Source organism: Lepidochelys kempii, chromosome 2 (assembly GCF_965140265.1).
Source record: "Lepidochelys kempii isolate rLepKem1 chromosome 2, rLepKem1.hap2, whole genome shotgun sequence".
In the NCBI taxonomy this organism is placed as follows: Eukaryota; Metazoa; Chordata; order Testudines; family Cheloniidae; genus Lepidochelys; species Lepidochelys kempii.
The window spans coordinates 92,513,574-92,533,305 of record NC_133257.1 but is presented as its reverse complement, the minus strand read 5'-3'; the positions used below and the strand labels follow the sequence as shown (position 1 = coordinate 92,533,305).

Sequence of the window (19,732 nt, the reverse complement as noted above, 5' to 3'; positions counted from 1 at the left end):
CTCCAGATTACTCCTGGGGTCTAATCATTATTCCACAGGTTTTGAAAAGACAACATATAGAAGAACTTCACGTAAAACAGTTCCCTCATATATATATTTTTTAAAACATTAAGATAGTGCAACTTTTTAAAACACATTTTTCACAACACAAATTAACTCCTTGCATTCATCTAATTTCTCAACTTTACACCTTGGCACACAAAACAGGAATTTTGATTCATATAAAAAAAATTCCACACCTTGGGAAAAAAAAGCAAACTGGCCGATTCTTCCCCCATTTACCTAGCAAAACTTTCTTCTCATTTTCTTCTTTCTGCCATTCAGTTAATATAAAACAGGCTGTACAAGCCTAATTTCTGTGCTAAGTTTCCTTTTAGAATTAAATAATTCAAATAGTTTATTTAAAAAAAATAATATATATTTTCCCCCAAAACACTGCTCATGGCCAAACTGAATGGAAGTTTGTATTATCTCAATCCACTTTGCATGCAATTCCCCTGAAATGAATCAGAACGAACTGGTTTGCACGTTTGGTTTTACTACATTGTACCACGTGTAACTTAACAACATTGTGCACAGGAATGTGGGAATTTTCCTCCACATTCCTGTTTGATTCTCTTGTCTTCAGTTCAAGTGCACCTGGGAAAGTAACTTAGACAAGGTTTCCTGGTTTCCTGTCTTTGCCTTTAATAGGGACTATTGTGCTCTCTGAATTGTTCTGCTGAAACTGAAGTCTGCTCCCCCTCTGTGATGAAGGAGGCGCATTGTTGTGCTGGTGATGGAAAAAAGAGGAGCCTGGATAATTACCCATGACCTCACTGTATGTTGGGGGTGGTCCTTCCATCCTTCCATTACTGCTATAGTTGGTTGCACTTATGCCCGAATTGCTGCTTGGTGGGCATGGGCCCCCATTGTACGTTGAAATGTCTATCAAGTCACTGTCAAAAATGGTTCTGTTGGGTGGAGCCCTGACAGACTCTCGATTGAGTTCCATCTGCTGTTCTGGGTCCCGGAGCTGCAGCGTGCATGGCCCTTGGTATGGTGGTGGCTCTTCTCCATCAGAGAGGGAGATGGTCGGAGGAAGGTCAATCTCATGCTGCATGTAAGGGTAGGTTGGCTGGAAGCGACTGAAACGGTCCCGCTGCATGAATGATGGAGCGGTAAACCTGTCCCTGGACCTTGGGGCATACATGATCTGAAAAGGTAAGAGGGAGCTGTGAATCCACTTCCAAGCATCACCCAGCAAAACATTATGGGTATTAATTAGTTATCAAGGGCCAACAAAGAGAAAATGGTCACTGCCGCAGGGAGTTGACAAGTTAGCTCAGACACAGATTAAACAAGTCAGATGCACACAGTCACAGGCATGATTGCAGCTCATGGAGACATACCCAAGATAGCTTTAATCTAGCTAGTTTGGGCACCAGAGCAATGAAGCTTCAGCAGCACTTGCTGCAGCACGGACTATACAAGCCTGCCCGGAGCCCTGGATAATTACTTGCACTGCTAGCCTGTGCTGAAACTCATACTGCTGCAGCTTCACTATTCTGGTACCTGAGATAGCTAGACAAAGCTAGCTCGGGGATATCTACACAAGCTGCAATTGCACCCTATGATTGCAGCATGGAGACACACGCCCAACAGTGGTAGTGTGAGTCGGAGGTGGGGTAAAGATCCAGAAGAAGTAATTTGTGAATGGCTTTAAAAATGAAGAGGGTTCCCTAAAGGGTTTTAATCCCCCACCTCCTTGTCAAGTTATAAAAATGTTCACCCAGGGAGGGGGGCGAAGAGATTCTACTCCTTTAAAGATAAAACATTCCAGAAAAGTTATTTCTGTTTCCACCCCCGAAATAAATTAGTTGCGAACCTAAGAAAATATCCCAACATTGATTTTTGGCCAATGAGAGCCTTTCTTCCTACACAGATTAAAATCTTGCTTTGTAGAGGAATCCAGATGGTCATTTTAACTGAATTGAAAAATGTTCAAGACATCTCACACTCTCACCATGAGAAAACGTCACCTTTTTCCTTCGACCTCAATGCTTAGCCAGGGTCCAAATCCCTTGCTCCAGTGCAGAATCCTATTGATTTCATAGAGATCATGCGTGGACTTACAATTTAAAGACAATGATTCACATTATCTAGTCAATAGAAGTTGTGGGCACCCAGAACCTCTCGGACCTAAAGTTATTAAATTATTATTTTACTCTTTTGATCTAAATTTAAAAGACTTCATTAACCAACTTGTAGGCAAGTCAACCAAACAATGTTTTTTGAGGGAGGTGAAATATATGTTAGAAGCAGTAAAGCAAATCATTGAAAGTTACCAAGAAATTAAACATTACCTCTGAAGCACCTTGTCGTGACACTGAGCTGTCTGAAGGCCACAAGCACCCTTCCTAGCAGGAGAAAGAAAACAGAGGAGAATATTAACTTCTTGCATAATTTTTATTTCAACTTAAGACAACTTTTCAGAACAATCAGCTTTCATCAGTTGGTTACATTCATCAAAAGAAGCATTATTAAAAAGTAACCTATCACTTCTTTTGCTGTTGAAATCTGAACCCAGAACTCAGCCAAAACCACAGAGAGCAAACATAAGTGCGACATTCAAACTAAACCATCTTTAAAATTTGCTTTTTTCCATTTAGTACAAGCTTGCACATTCGCCTGTTTTCCTGGAATTTCACGTGACTTTCCTTACCTTTCTTGCAATACTATGGGCTACTGCACAAGACCCAAATGGTCCCCAACAGAATCTAACATTCATGATCTCATTGGTTAGTCTCTCTCTCTCTCTCCACATACACTCTTCCCCCATGAAATAATATTCTGAGGATCTCTTTGGCCAACCCAAGGGTAGAGTAGTGTACAAGTATGACCATTGGGGGTAAGCAAGGTTTCACCCACCCATTTCCATTCCTCAATCCCTATCCTCAGCCATCTCCCTGCTAAGGATTTTCTTTCTTATGCTACTAATGCATTTTTGACACTTTAGAACATTAAGGGCAGAATGAAAGCACGAACAAAACATAAGAAAATGTCAATAAGGGAAAAAAGCTTAAGGTATATTGTTATTTCATTACATTTTTCTTTTCAGAGCAGCAATAACTACCTTAATGGCTTTATTTCACTTGAAACTATCACAGCTGAAAGGAATACAGCTTTAAGATAAATCCAAAAGGGACAAGAGAAGCTGTAAAGCACAGAAATTCAGTCGAAATGTGGCAAAATAAAAATGTTATTTCTACGAAGTAATTGGCTTTGCTGAAGCATCTCCATTATGATAACTTTCTTGGAACTAAGTCAATTCTGTCATGATACAAATATAAGAAATGCCAGTAACAGGAAAAAGCCATTTTTCCCCTTTGGGTTTATTGTAAATTTCACCTTCCTGCTTTTTCACCATGCCCCTCAATCCTCCTCTATGTAGAAATCCCTGGAGCTCATTTACATACTCTCTTCTTCAGTTCATTCCCTGGTAATTTACAGCACGTTTATTCACTTTGCAGGAGCTGTTCTGCCTCAGTTTCCCATTGCTCATTTTGAGCCTTTTCCAATGTGAGAAATGTGTACCTGCTTTCCTAATCCCTACAAGAAAGAAAGAAAGAAAGAAAGAAAGAAAGAAAGAAAGAAAGAAAGAAAGAAAGAAAGAAAGAAAGAAAGAAAGAAAGAAAGAAAGAGCACTGGCAGATAGTTTGAATAGTGAGGGGGAACTGTGTCAGGGAAGAAGGGGTAAGACAAGGATAGTCTCCTGGGCTAGCACACAGCAGTGAGTCATGTTCCTTCTACACCCACGGCTGAATAAGGGCTTATCTACAGGGGAAGTTATACCAGTATAAGGTAAGGTATGAATTTACACTGGTATAACTATAGTGGTTCATTCTTATTGTATTTTTCCAGTTTAGCGTATATCGTTTTGCAAGCATTTTAAGCCAAATCGGAAAAGTCCACTCTTATCCAGAATAAGAGTGTCCATGCAGTGCAGGGAATTATACTAGTATAACTTGTATTAATTTATCTGCACCAATATAATTATACTGATACGACTTTTCCATGTAGACAAGCCCTAAGGCTAATCACATGGATGCAGGGAGAAAGTGAGAAGGATGTTAGTAAATTTGCACTGCAATCCGCAGCTATTCCATGTGTAAGAACCTCCTGGAGAAGCAGAAAGAGATATGCTGCCCCACAAGAACCATTAGAAACAAATTTTGTGACATTGAACAAACAAAATGCAAAAAAGGAGGAAAGGTGCCAAAATGGGAAAAGGGGAAGAGAACAGAAAAAAGTGAAAAAGATAGAAATGAGAATGGGGGAGGGGAGGAAAAATGAGAGAGAGAAAAAACAAGAGAGAAATAAATGGATGTGTACAGTCTTCTTTATAATTTTATTAGATTTTATATATTTGAAAGATATTGTAAGGTTTTGCAAACAAAAATCTTTTGTATTTAATATCAAGCACTGAATGCTTCTCACCCCTCTTATTAAGTACACTTCAGTTTGTTAGGTTCTCGCTCTTACAGTGGGGGATGAGGGGTTGGATGCGGATTTCCTAAATTAATTAAACTTTTTTTAGTTTAAAATGTAGGGCTTAATATACTTACATGCTTTGCTGCATCAGGAACTGAGATGCCATAAATGTTGTTTGGGCTTTTCCCGTCACTCTAAAAAGAAACTCTTATCTCCATTATGAAAGGAGACATGTATTTGGCCAAAGACAGTTCTGGCTGCACAGGTATCTGATACGAAGTTAGATCTTTTCAGCCACTTTGCCATCCTTGAAATTATTTAATCTATCAAAGGGAACATGTTAAAGAAGTTTTTCCTTATACTCTCCTTACCCCCATACTTGTGGATTTCACCTGATAGCCAGCAGTTGAAGAGTGCAGACGAGTTCTCACTCTCAGCTACTGGCTGCCAGCCAGAGATCTCCTTTATCTCCTTTCCTGGAATCTGAAGTTGCACCATTTAAAATAAGATAAAGATTTTATAGTATTGTATTTGTAGTCTCTCACTCTCTCTTGCTATTTCTCTATCAATCAATATACTGAGATATAGTAATTCAATACTAAAAAAAAAAAAATCTATGGCTCTTACCTTATTTTCACTCATCAGTTGATCACTAGGTATAAACAATAACTACTTTCCCTTTCCGAATAATTCACCAGTTATTTTTTTTAAATAAAGGAGTTGTGATTTTTAGACTTAAATAAAGCAGTGGATGCCTCTCAGTCCTGGCACTAGCTCCTGCTACTCCACCAGCCAAGACTCAGCTCCATGTTGCTGACTGGGGTGGGAAGAGTTAGCTATAAGAAGTTTGCCTCCAGAGGGACTGCCTCCTGGCTCAGTTCTTTTATCATGTGTTGCTAGGTTGGGCTATGGCATTTGTGACTCTTAGGATGTTGTGGGGTTTGAATATTCTAACTAAAGGGATGCTGTTCAATGATGTTTTTAAAAGATGTGGTTTCTACATTAATTATTATGCTATCAAGGCATAGCTGGGAGAGTATGCTCCCTTAAATTTTTCTCCCTAGTATGGTAGATGATGGGCATTGCCGAACTGGGCTTCAAGATATATACTTAGGAAGAACAATCTCATGTATTGAGCCCTACATTTGATTCTTTTCAAAGAGTATTAGATTTTGGGATGGAAGATGATATGTCTCTTCATGCTAAACTAATAATTAAAAAATATTAGAAGTAAAAACCTTAGCATTCCAGCTAGGTCTTCTCATGGGTATATTCCTGCTTTTGGTACTAATTTATGGAGAGAAGCTTTAGATTTAGGTCCTGAAAGAATAATGGCAGTTGATAAAGCTTATTGTATTCACACTAAAAGGTCTTAAAGTAAAGATAATAGTCAAGGTTTAGAGCTTGTGATATTGCATATGCTTCATAAAATAATTTCCTTGTTTTGTATTTCACAAAGAGATTTATCAGGCAGGTGACTTTTCAAAGCCATTTTTACATATTTTGTTTCCTGATGCCTCCAAAGTCGCCCAGCTTCCTCAGTTTAAAGTCAACAAATCAACAAATAGGGAGTGGAGGGGAGGAATTTGTTGGAAGAGGTGCAATGTCGTCAATATTTTTAATTAAACCAAGGTAAATTAGAAGCACAAAATTATGATTAATAAAAATTCAGAGACTACAATGAAGCAAAAATATCTGACTGGCTCCACATTTCAAAAAGGAATATTTCTAGTGAGACTGAAGAAAAACTCCCTTTAAACTCATCGACATTCTCAACCAATTGCATCAACTCCTCTGTCACTTTGGAAACTTCTGAAGGATTTTTGTTTCTGTTTTGTTGGTGGGGTTTTTATTAGTTTGTTTGCCAGTTATCGCTGGGACTGCAGAAATTCTATATTTACTCTGGGTTTGCTTCGATATCATTGAAATAGACTATCCCCCTATACCCCACTTTTAAGTTTCCGGGCTGATCTGTCTGAGATATTCTCTTTCTGTCATGCATTATGGGTGTTTCCCAATTACGCAGCAAGTCTGGCAGACAACCGGAACTAGAACCCTGATTTCAGTTCAGTACTGTACTTTCTCATGGCTTATCATCACTACCCTTGGATGCCAGTGAAAGTTTGCTCCATCGGGTATAGCTAATGCTGTTCCCTTCAATGCACATGACATGAGGGCACTGGGATGGACTTGCCTCCATTAGCAAAGAGCGTGGGAGAGAGAAATAGGAGTTTAAATTAGGAGAAGAAACCCAAGCAAAAAGGCCTCAGGCTGGAAGCCCCCACCATTACCCCAAAGTCTAGAGCCATGTTCCCAGCAGAGTATATTTTGAAAATGTTGTGTTAGTATGCTTACAGTAGAAAGGCATATCATATGTACAGACAATCGTGACCGCTGATAAGTCAAAGCACTCCTTTCTTTCTGAAACTAAGGCTGTGTCTACACTGTGCACCTCACAACAGCCTGGTTTTATGGTGCGCAGTGTGGCCACTCTTTGTCGTCAAGAGAGAGCTCTCCCGGAGACAAAATAAAACCACACCCCCAACGAGGGGCAGTAGCTTCGGTGCTGGGAGAGCATCTCCCACTGCCAAAGCGCTGTCCATACCAGCACTTTTTGTCATTAAAAGTTTTGTCGTTCAGGGGTGTGTTTTTCACACCCCTGAGCGACAAAAGTTTTAACAACGGAAGTGCAGTTTAGAGATGGCCTAAGATTCCTATTCCTTCTGCCCACCTAAACTGTGCAGCCACACTTTTTGCAGATTAAATTTTTCTGAGTGTAGTTTTTAATTTTGACCCTAGGTGGCAGTAACTGGTTGCAGTTAGAGCCTCAGTCTGACTGTTTTTAGGGTTAGCCAACACACACTAGTTCTCGCCACAATCTATTTCTTCTTTAGAGGCACAGACTGTCATATTTCTTAATGATCAGCAACACTTCCCCTTTACAACATAAGCAAAACAAAACTTGTATGCCCCAGTAGAACAAGCAAACATTACAGCAAGATTTCTCTCTCCCTTAGAAATCCTGTTTCCTAAGTGCAAGCACAGTGATGGTGTTTTGCACAAGGCTGTGCAATGACAAAGAGACAGGGTACTGGGATGGTAAGGGGAAAATTAATCAGGGAAAGAACTGCATTTATACTTGTCTTCTGACTAGCTACAGCTAGCAGAAATAATGACCATGAATACACTTAAAGCTTTTACATCCTTGGACTTCACTGTACAAGCATTAGCTAACCTTCAAGTTGTCCCTTAATGTGAGTGAATATTATTATCCTCACTTTGCATTTGAAGAATAAGAAATGACTTCCTCAAGGCCCCTCACTGAGTCAGTGGCAAATTAGAATCCAGGAGTTCCTTGCTCCTTGACCCTGGACTATGCTGCCCCCATTAAAGGAGATGCTGTGCCTTTATTAGGGTAGGCTTCAAACAACAATGGCCAGAACACTCCAACAAATGAGTAACTTTTTAAACACACTGTGGTGGCTTTATGTTTACTCGTATCACAAAATCACCAAACAATTTCCCATAACTGGCTATCTCTGCTTATCAACTCATGGGCTAGAGCCCTCTTTCGGACAGTGGGACCGGAGAAGGTGGCATACAAGACCCAGTTCCTTCCACCTTATGGATGAGGGAGAAAGGCAACTCAGACCAATTCAAATCAGAGTCCCTTCTGGCAGTACATTTTGAGGAGAAGCATAGATGAGCCAATCCCCCTGCACTCCAGCAGCAATCAGAGAGCAAAGGCAATACATGTCCAATTCCCTCCTGACAACTGGGATACTGCAAACTGCAAGGCTAACCCTGCGCACAAGGGTTAATAAAGAGGGCAATGAGGGTGAAAATATTGCTATGCTCTGGTGATAAAGTTATAGCATTGGCACTTATTTCTTGTGGCTGTTATCTGGGAACTTATTCCCACTGGGTTTCTTTTATTTCTAAAGTTAAAATAATGGAAGGAAAAATAGGTAATGCTGGGCTGCCAGCAGTGGATAGAACTAGTAATGCTAATGCAATAAAAAAAGGAAATACAATTTAAAGGGGATCAATCGAAGCCAAAGTTCAACATCACCAAGCCAATCCCTGGAATTTTCATATTATTTAACAGTTCCTTTTGTTGTTGCCATCGTCATGCCACACAGGCAAGGACTGCTGTTTGTTGCTTTTCTCCTGAATTGCCTGTTCCAGCTAAATTCAGGAAGAGCACAGTACTTTCACAACTGCTTTCCTGGAATAGTATCTCAGAGTACCAGATAGGCATTATCAATATACATACTACTGAAAGCTGGCTGACTGTAACAGAGATCCCTCTCACAGAGATTGGAAGCAGCGATGCTGGGGCCAATCATTTGCGAGTGTCTTGCATGGTGCATGTCTCCTATGGCATTCTGCAAGGGATTTTTTTGCTGCCAGGAGTGGGCCTGGGGCAGTGAAAGTGTTCAGAACTCTTTACATGTTCATTTTAGATCAGTGGTGCAGAGAGAGAGAGAGAAATCACCACTGGAATGTCAGAAGTTTGCAAAATGTCCTCTCACATGTCATTTTCAAAATCAACTTTCTCCCAATGTCCCCACAGACAATGCTGCTTATTCCACTATGGGTTAACCACCAGAGGGGAACATTTATATTTAGTTCCTGGCCTTGCAGATAGGAGAGTAGGGTTGCCACCCTGAGCCAGTGTCTCTAGTTACATTCTCATGGAATCATTTTGATTTACCAAGAAGGCTGAAATTTCAATTCTCACAGGACATTGATCCACTATTCTCTGTTCCATAATTTAGATCCAAAAAGATGTCAGCTGCACCTTAGGCTGGTGTACCCCTAAAAGGCCACCATACAGCTGTGTTCTGAGAATCCCTGAACTGCTCATAGAAGCAGTTAGCAGCACATGAGATGTTACAGAGTATGAAGCTGGCTGATGGCACTCTGCTAGCGAAACAGCATTGAGCCTGCTCCTGGCTGTGTGAGCACTAATTTCGTTCCCACAGGATGGTACACACTATAACATTTGCCTTCCCACTCAGTTGCCTTTATATACTTTAGCTACTTCACCTTTGATTTTGTATTCAAGCACTGCTTATTCCTCTATGGGTTGACCAGCAGGGGGCAACATTTAATGTTTTGTTAACCATAATGTCTGTACAATTAAGTACTACCTTGCCGTTTTAGGTCACCTGTACAATACAAATCCAACCATGTCAGGGAGCCCATTTACAACATGGCTGTCCCTCAACACAGTATAACCCTGCAGCATAGGCGGGATCTAACTCTGTCCCTAAAATCGTATGAAAGCTTGTGTTATTTCTATTATGATTTGAAGTCATGGTTAGGTTCCATCTACACTGAAGAATAGTGTTTTTAGCCACCCTGGTAGATAGCAAGACTGGTTATGTAGTAGAACCTTAAACATCTGCCTGAAGCAAAACTGCTATGGAAAAATCACATATCTGTGAGTCTGGTTTAGATACATGTGATGTTTTCAGCACCTTAAATCAAGACAATTTAAAAATTAAGGCGAGTAGAGGAAAGGCTGGAGAAGAGTAAGACAAAAGAAAAGAAAGCAGAGAATTGATGGGTACACAGGAAAGCGCATTTCAGCTTGAACACTGAGACACAGTCAGTTATTAAAAGCATGTTCTTTTAAAGAGTCACTGACATTTTCAGGACTAGTCCCTTTTTGCCCTTTGAAAAGCCGGGCTTGTCAGCAGTGACAACTCTTGTGATCTTATTGCAAACCTTGTGATATTTGGTGTTATTTTTAATGCCCAACTGCATGAATCAAGAGATTGTACGAGAATTCCAATTAAAAAAATACGTAAGTTTCTGGCCCTCAAGTTTGCAAAGAAAATCTTGAAAACATGAAGCAAGTGCATTCTCTCTGTAAAGACTTCAAAATCAGAAGGCAAATAAAAATAACCCAAAATGTATTTTTTAAAAAAAGATCCAATGACTTTTAAGCCAGTCTCATGATTTTTAAACACCTGAGGCTGGCAATACCAGAAGGAGGAGTTTTAATCTGTTAATTTCAATCGTTTTTTTTTTTTTTGGAAAGACATGAATAAAACACATGAGCTATCTGGGTTTCCAGTCTTTGTGGCACCATAAACCTGTGTGATCTAGCTACAGTTCAGACATTAGCAGCACCAGGACTGGTTGTGATAAAAGGAGCAAACCTAAGACTTATGCAAATATGAACTCATATGAAAATCCTGTCAGAGCTGTCCAGTGTATAGAATTCAAATTAAAGCAAAAGGGGCTAAGATTCTGCCTGCAGTTACATCTGTGCAGTCTCAATGAAGTTAATAGGATTGCCTGGATGTAAGGAAGCAACAGCAGAAACTGGACAAAGTTCACTGAAACAGAGAAATGACCACTTGTATTTTATTTTTAAAAGTAATTCTTCTATGAAAATACTGAACTGCCACTCTTTTCAGTTACTGCTGCTCAGAAACAGCAAAGGGCTGAGCCAGAGTGATGTGCACTTCCTTTAGCAATTAGTAGTCAATAAGTATTCTAAATCCGTTCCTGTCTGAATACCTTCATCATCAATTGAAAGAGAACAAGACCTGCAAAATACTTAAAGGGACACTGCCAGATTGAAAACCTATATACAGAATTAAAAAAAAAAAAATCTACGTGACTTCTGTTACTTTTCATCATTGAAGCCGTTTATTTACCTTGTGCATTTCACACTGTTTAGACAATGAAAACAGACTACTCATTTTCCAAGTTGGTTCACACAATAGTGCATTTTCTGGTTTTCATGAACTGGCACAACCCTTCACTGCCTGGACTGTGAACATTGCAGGGGAATGTTTATTGCTTTTAATGTAACTGTTTCTATTGGAAATTCTTTCCAGTTTTATAGACATGTGCCTAAGGATACGTCTGCACTACAGTATAAGCCCATGGTTAGTAGAACTCAAGTTAGCAGACCCCGGGTTTGTTAACCTAGTGCTTGAGCATCCATATTCATTTGTAACTCCAGGTCAGGAACTGTTAAACTCTGGATCCCAACCTGGGGCTCCAGCATTTACAGTGCATTATGTGGACCGGTGTCCAACCACCCATATCCCAGATTTCCTAGTGCCCTTCCAAAATATGGCTGCTCTAGCCCTTTGTTTGTGGTGCAGTGTGGAAAAACTTGACTGTCCAGAGAACAAAGGAAGTCGGCCCAGGGGATTGGGGGATACTTTTGGCGGATTCCTAGAGCATGAAGCTAGTGGGGCTGTGTCTATACTGCAAAGCAACAGGGCTTGAACCCTGGGTCCCAGCTTGACTCAGACCCTCCACCGCCGTGGGGTCCTCGGACTTTGGGTCCGAGATCTGGGTTAGCGCAATTTGTGTGTAGATGGAAGGGAGTTTAGGCTTGAGCCTCAGTTTGAATCCCAGGCTTAGATTGCAACATAGACATACCGCAAGTGTTTGCAGGATCAACCTTGGATCTGATCCAAAGCCCAAGGAAGTCAATGGGAATGTTTCTGTTGACTCAGTGAGCTTTGGATCAGGCCTTAGTTAGGGACCATCCCAGTAGCATCACCTGTTGTGCCCTACAAAAATGGAAAAATCATTTGAAGTAAAGTTCTTGGCTGAATAGAAACCCAAATGAACAATAGTGATGGCAACCCCATCCCAGAGAGTTTCTTAACTCTTCCCAGCTACTGGACTGGGATTATCATTATTTAAAAGGGTACCATCAAACAGAAATTTAGTTATTATTTTAAAAATGAGTTAAAAATTGTTTCAGGCATGATGCCTGCTCCTCTCTCCGCAGTACCAAATTAAATTTTCTTATTTACAAAAAGATGTTTTTCTCTCCATAGTTCCTATGACCAAGACCCACTCAAACAACAGGGGATATTGACTATAAAAGGCAAATCTTGAAATGGACTATTGTATGCATTTGACAGCACTCTGCATTAAAACAAGGGGGAGATAAAAAATATTTCTTAACCTCCTCTAGTTATTTCAGGGGTACTTCTAGCAATTGTAGGTAAACAATCATACTTCTGTCTGAAAAAGTTTAAATTCATGGTGTCCATTTAAGAAAAATACTCAAGTTAGTCTAAATGATTTCTCCAGACAGTAAGAAGTATGTGAGCGAAAAGTTTTAAGACCTCTGATTTTGTTTTAACCCCGTTAGAATACAATATTCTGGAGGTACCTTGGGAGAGGGAACGTCTACATCATTTACTCTCAATAAGACAGTTTCTCTCCTCCTTCTCTTAGGTGCAAGAACAAATAGATCCCCCAGATACCAACAGAATGTAGGTGGTCTGTAAAGAAGAACTCCAGGGACTATAAGTTTGCCATATTTTGCACTGTGTCTTTCAGGACTACGTTGTCATCTCATGACACTAACATTGTAATGTGTGTGTTGGCAGGGAATATATTTTGAGATGCTTACAGCATCTGTTTGCCTAGGCTATAGGATATAAAATAGCCCCCTCAGAACCAAAATCATCTGCAAAAAAATAAAGAATGCAATTTGTCCTACCAAAGAAGAATTTACTAGGGACTTACTACATTGTTTTAAAATGACACCGTGAGTGAGAGGGCCAGGTGGAACAGTGGGTCAATGCTGACTTAGGTCACCCGTTTGATAGCGTCAAGCTTAGTCCCCATTCACCTACAAATACAAAATCACTACACAAGTTGAGACAGTGTCTCTCTCTGCTCAGAAGAGGCCCATCACCAGAACAGCAGGGGCTGGTACTGGTGGGGAGTGAGAATGCTGGCACTGTGTCTAACCCTAACTAGCATAATTCATCCGTCATTTCCATAAGTACTAACTTCACTCAAAAACATAAAACTGGGACTTTATACAAGTTTTTTCCCTTTGGATCAAATGTATAATCATGTTACAAACAGATGTAAAAAAGAAGCAAGTTCTTGGGTGGCTCAGTCGGTTGGAAAGGAGATACACCTCTAGTCAGTGGTTTGAAACCAGCCCAATGCAGTAGTGGTTGAAAGTCATCATCATCTGATGGACACTGGATGTTCAATGGGCATGTGAAATAAGGTTGTGGTTTCAACCCAGTTCCTAAGGGGGTATGATGTCTTTATCACAAAAACTATCATCATAAATGGCATTCTTGCTGCCAACCTGAGCTGAAAGAGCTCAATGGGCACAGGTAGCGAGCTCTCCTTTCACCATTAGGAGGTGCTCTAGAAGACAGAAGAGAGACCTTAGGGTTACATGTGGGACCTTTCGTCTAAGCATCAAACTCTTGGCATAAAATTCTAGCCCCACTGAAGTCAAAGGAGTTTTGCCATTGCCTTTAATGGACACCGGAAACATGAGGGGCATTAGTAGGGACTGCCTGCAACATCTCTGGACCCTCGATGGCACGGCTGCCACATGTGCTGCAACTGTGAAAATGACATTAAACAGAACAAGGGGGAAAGGGAGAACCCAGAGGAACTACAAAAAGGCATTTACTCAGTTACTGAGCCCCACCAATGTCACGACTCTCCCCAATTGGGGGATATATCATTTTCCTGATTTAAGACATTTGTTTGATGCCTTTCCCCCCTCCAGATAGCAGAGACAAGCCTGGGAATGGAAGGGAATTAGCTGAGAGAAAAATGTCAGGCTTTTCACATTCTCCCCAGTAGCTGGTAAGGAGCTAATGCTGCTGCTGCTGCCTCTGCTGTATCTATTCTAAGGATAAACAGGAAATGACAAATCTTCCCAGGTCATCACTGCAACACCTTCCATATGGTGAAAATTTACTAAAAACATGCAGTAGAAGCAGTAGTCAGGGCTTTCACATTCTGGCACCACCAGACAAATATGAAGCACGAAAAAGCTGCTATATAAAACAGAGCAGTGCCTAAAAACAGCCGTGCAGTGAAATTCTAAAATCGTGCACTGATTCTTTTTTTCATTAATACACACAATGGCAAAAAAACTAACTCACTAACAGAGAATGATAAAACTGACGCCAGAAGTTTTTTGCATGGCTGCCTATAATCAGAACTTCATATATCTTTAAGCCCTGAAAGAGACCAACATGAAAGAGGAGGAGGAGGATGGGATGAAGGGGGTTGGACTTACCGGCTGCAAAGTTTCTTCCTGCCTCCTGTTTTGGCTCTGTCGGTTGATGAAAGAGCGTGTTGAGAGTTTGTAATGGTTCAAAAGGCAGATGATCACTATCACCATAACAGTTATCACCACGATTATAATGATTATCTGAACAAACTCCAGTTCAGCTGAAACAATAAAAGGGAGAAAAACCATCAGCCTGGACACAGAACATTTGTTTTCCACAACAATACTCTGCAAACATTCAGTGTCTCACGACAATTGTCTCAAGCTATTTATTGATGGCCATTTTTAAATTAATTAAAACATCAGTTTTGTCAAGAACTCTGCACCCCAACCAGAATGCAGAGAGCACATTTAAGCACTAACAGAGTTTAGGCCATTGAGTAGCTGCAAATCAAAGGTTAAGAGACACTTCATGATGCACTCTCACCGCAGCCTCCACAAAGGTAATTCTTCCCGAAGAAGAAGGCGGCACAGTCCTTTGGAGTGATCCCAGTGGGAAAGGCTATTTTTATTAACATCCTACAGTGTGAGGACAATCCTGGGATCTCCAGCAGGATCAGAGTTGATACTGCAGAGAGAGGAATCAAGACTTTGTTTCCCGTATCTCAGCCATGCTAACAATTTGCAGCTGATAGAACGTAACTGAAAGAGTTAAAGGAAAGCCTCGATCTGCGAACTCGTATGAAAACTACAAAGTGCCTGGTCTTTGGTAGGATTTTACCTTGAGTTACTGAGTTCTGGTACCTCAAACTAATGCAAAGTCCAGCATGGTTAAAAATGAAAGCCAGCACAGACACAATTGAGAAAATGATGCTATTTATAATGTAAACATTACAAACTCTGCCATTTTGGCAAACTACTATCTTGTACCACTAAAAAATTGTTATTTAGAGGCAAAAATTTCCCTCACTTACACCTATGCAACCCCACTGGCTTTACTGGAGCAGCATGGGTGTGTCTAAGGGAAGAATTTGCCCTTCGGAGTTATGCATTCGCTTACATTTCTATGGAAACAGTTCATCACTCACAAGGGATGCTCTAGTTTTCAAAGAGAATGTCTAGTCTATGGGAGCACATCTTTGGCTGCCACACAGGTAAAAAGGGAAAAGTGCACTTCTGAAAAATGACACCACCTAGTAAGATGCCTAAATATGGATTTAGAGCCCAAATTTAGGCTCCCAATTTTGAAAATCTTAGCCAGGCAAAAAAGAAGCTAACAAAGTTAAAAAGCAGAAATGTAAATACACTGGGGAAAAAAAGGGGACTTTTTTCCTTTTATATCTTTCTTTTCCAGGGTGATTTTTAAAAGTTGAGTGAAAAGAGGATTGCTATATGTATTCTTCAAAATGTCCTATACTGCAAATGAAAGCAAACCATGCTTTTTAGCTTCTAAAATCTCTTCCAAACAAAACCATCACAAACCTTCAAGAAATGCAAAGAGGCAAGCATACTACCATGCCAGTGCTAGCATGTAGTAATAGCTGCTATATCTGCTTGTGCTACAACGTTTTGTTACTTGTCAGAAGTTATCTATGAACAAGGGCATACAAACAGAAGTCTAGCAGCTTAATTTCATTGCTAATCACAGTAGGTGTAACTGAAATTATTCCAAGATTAAAAGCTCTTTTAACAATGCAATTACATTTTTAATTTATTTTTTCTTTTCAGTTGAGTATAGACCATTCATTAATAACACAATCAACTCCTACACACACTTTCATTCTTCAGTATTTTATGCCCTCCCATTACTCCCACTAAGAACTCCACATACAACAATCAGTTTGTCAGTTTTTTCTCAGGTCATTGTACTGATAGCTAAAACGTCTAAAAGCATGAAACACAGACATTACGTATGTGTTTTAGGATAAGGTCAATTTGCCATAGGTCACAATTGCAGGTTACAAACTTGACACAGAAGACAATTACTATACTACAGAATATATAAAGGCTAGATATTTGAGCATCTCCATACTCACAACTTTTTTTTTTTTGCCTATATATTTACTGTGGAAATTGTTGCTAAAGGGCAACATGCAAAACAAGTAATGTTGATTTAGACTTTCCTAGAATGTAGAGATCACTGGAATGACATTTTAGTTCTATATCTGCCAAGGGCTGAGTCTTCCAAATTTATCAAGGGCCCAGTATTTCTATGAAAGGGCAATACCTCCTTTCTCTCAATAAATGTTTCAGGATCTGATGCATTTGAGAGACTTACAAATAAAAAAATATAATCAAAATATGGTCACATATAATAAAACCAATGTATTCTATTACAGCATGTACACACAAACTGTTTCCAAATTTGGCTTTATGACGCAAAAATGAAAAACAGAGCATAAGAAAACACCCCATTAGATTTTCAAGGGTAACAATTTATTTTCAAAGAGCGGGGGGGAAGATATTTAATCCTTTCCTGTACCCAATTTGTCCCCCTGCTAGTTATTAGAACAGAAGAAAAAGGACAATAGCACAAGTAGTCCACATTTATTGACACAACTCAAGGCAATTAGTGCAGTTTCTGATGTATGCCAGCATACAGTCATATCACATACCCTCCCACCCCACCCAGGCTCCCTAGTTAACAGCAAATGTGAGAGGCACGTCCTCCTAACCACCACCACCCACATCCCCTAGTAAAGCTGGTTTTCAAAAATTGAGCATGGAAAAAATTATATCTACTTACCCACACACAGGCATAAAGAAGACAAGATCAGTAATACAGTTTTTCCAGGGGAATTTTTTTTTTTACTTCACAAATATGCAGCAAAAAAGGCTATTGTGTATTTATTGAAAACACTTTCCTATGAGAATAAATTAAGACTAGAAAAGGGGATACAGTAGCTTATTTATATTCAAGTGGGTAGAAATGCCTGGACCATTTTCCTAAAGAGATAGTTGTACAAACAACTGTGTGCATATATAATAGGCTCCCTTCTATGTATACACGTCTGCTCATAAGACTAGCTCTGATACAGCAATACTGTAACTTGGCAGATCAGATAGAAGTCAGAGATCAAATTTACAATAATCTGATTCATGCATAAATTAAATAAATATTTAAAAAATACAACCAGAAACTGGAGTACCTTTTTCCAATAACAGGTCTTTTAACTGAGCATCCTTCAACGCTGTACTGTTACGCTGTTCACTGGACATAATCGTGTCCTCTGGAACAGGGATTCAAGCCTCTCTGTGAACCCCCCCAGCACACACAGCATCACCAGTCAGCCTCAGGTAAGTTCCATGCAGTGAGGCAATATCCCCTTGAGGCCGCTCACTCAGAGTTGCACAGTTACAGCTAGCTTATTTTCTGTCTCTGTGTGTGTGTCTCTCTCTCTCACTCCACTGTATATCAGCAGGGCCCAGCCCAGGTGCTAGACAAAATGCTGCGCTCCGACCACAGACTGTGGCTACCAATTATCAACTGCCATCAGCAGAGAGCAACATGTAATGTAACAGGAACTTGGGGCTGTTGTGGAAATAGATAGTCTCTCCAAGGCCTCATATCTTCAGGCCAGCTGAAATGGACTTTTACTCTTGTTTACTCAAAAATGTACATACATAGACTGCGTGTGTATTCATACACACACACAGACAAACACACACAGAGACAAGAAAAGAGCTAGCATTTCAACTCTGACTAGTACAATCTTTTTGCTTCAGACTAAATGTAAAACAAAAAAGGATTTAAAAAAAAATTAAAAAGAAAATCTGTAAAGGCCAACCAAATTGTTTCCCCCTTGATCCCTGTCAAAAGCCTTGTGCTATGTAGGCCTTGAGGGGAGGAAAATGGGAGGGAGGAAGGGAAGAAAACGAGCAAGCGAGAGAGAAGTCAAAGAAGGTTGTATATCTTACCAGCACCACACAGATAACAGCTTTGTAGCTATGCTGCTTTGCTCTTTAAACCAAGACTAGTTGACACTTAGAGGCTTCTAATTCTTCCGCATTTCTGATCCAGCACAATACGTGCGTCATTCCATGCCCAGAACACTGCACTCACTACTTTAGTCAAGACTGCTAATGCTCCCTCCCTCTGTCTCACTCTTTGCCAGAGGTCTCCAACTATTGGGAGTTGCTAACACATGCTCTTTTAACTAAGCTCCGCATTGGAAACTGAGGATGTCATAAGCACACTAGAAACACGCGCGCGCTCTCTCTCTCTCTCTCTCACACACACACACACACAGAGTTTTCTACTGTATGCTACTAACGTAAGCATAGTCAAAGCCTGGATGGAGATAAAAGCACTGTACTGCTAATCTTCCCTCCAAATCACACTCTGTGAACAATACAGTTCTTTTCTCTGAACCTTCTCAAGTGAAATAATGTTAACAAAAATTGTTTTAATTGACATTGGGTATGATACTTATTACATTCTATTCAGACATTTTATTATTTCTGATTTATCAACACTTTTCCCTTGTATATTCTGAGTGGTTCTAAATTTATACATGCCAGCTGTTGAAAAAAGAATATACTCATTTAAGCAATATATTTGCTATTTTTCCTCTTTATCCATCCAGAATGTCCAGCTCATTCCAATGGACTTAAAAGGTATCAATGAAAACATTGATCACCAAACATATTTATCCCATGCTTTTTCAGGGCTGACAGATACAGAGCCACATAGAAGACACCTTTAGAAACTAGCTGCAATCTTGTTATGTTATGTTGTAGGGAGAGTTACAGTGTAATTATGGCTAACAAAAAAATAGGGAAATATCCTGGTGTAATATTGCCAAAGGACAACCATCATGAGAATTGTTTTGTAGCTAAAATAAAAAGTTATTTTCCATTTTTAGTTTTGAATACCGGAGTAGCCATACTGGATCTGACCTTTGTAAATTAAATGAACTCATCCGCTTTCCAAATTTAAAGGAGTGGGAGAGAGGGAAGAATAGTAGTTTCTATACACATTCCATTTTTAACAAGTTATTGGCATGGCTTGTTCTCAGTACTGTTTGTATGTGAACACCTATAGTTAATATTTAGTAACAGTGTTTCACCCCTGCCAGATATATAGGCTGGCATATGATTGTCCTCCAGTAGCTTTTCAGCTCAATATTTTTAAAAATGCTTACAGAGCCCCTAAATATGCCTGCATAGCCAGTTTGGTCAGTCCTCCTTCCTCCCATTAGTAATACTATTTATTTCTCTTGCATTACTGACCAGATCGATGCACCGAGACTGGTTCTCCATCCT

At 39.9% G+C, this 19,732-nt stretch overlaps 1 protein-coding gene across 10 annotated transcripts in view; it reads right to left on the bottom strand.

Annotated features, from left to right (window-relative positions):
* Window positions 1–518: 518 nt before the first annotated feature.
* LDLRAD4 (low density lipoprotein receptor class A domain containing 4) overlaps window positions 519–19,732 on the bottom strand; it is a 426,914-nt gene continuing 407,700 nt past the window's right edge. For 8 of the 10 annotated variants that reach the window (XM_073331676.1, XM_073331675.1, XM_073331677.1 and 5 more), the window contains 3 exons: window positions 14,534–14,688; window positions 2,346–2,399; window positions 519–1,195 (listed from right to left, as the gene is read on the bottom strand). In XM_073331676.1, the coding sequence (XP_073187777.1) occupies window positions 653–1,195; window positions 2,346–2,399; window positions 14,534–14,688 (752 nt within the window). In that variant the 3' untranslated portion in view covers window positions 519–652. Of the gene's footprint in view, window positions 1,196–2,345; window positions 2,400–14,533; window positions 14,689–17,616; window positions 18,106–18,385; window positions 18,565–19,732 lie in introns of those variants that run through there. The other 2 variants (XM_073331683.1, XM_073331682.1) reach the window with 2 other exon arrangements.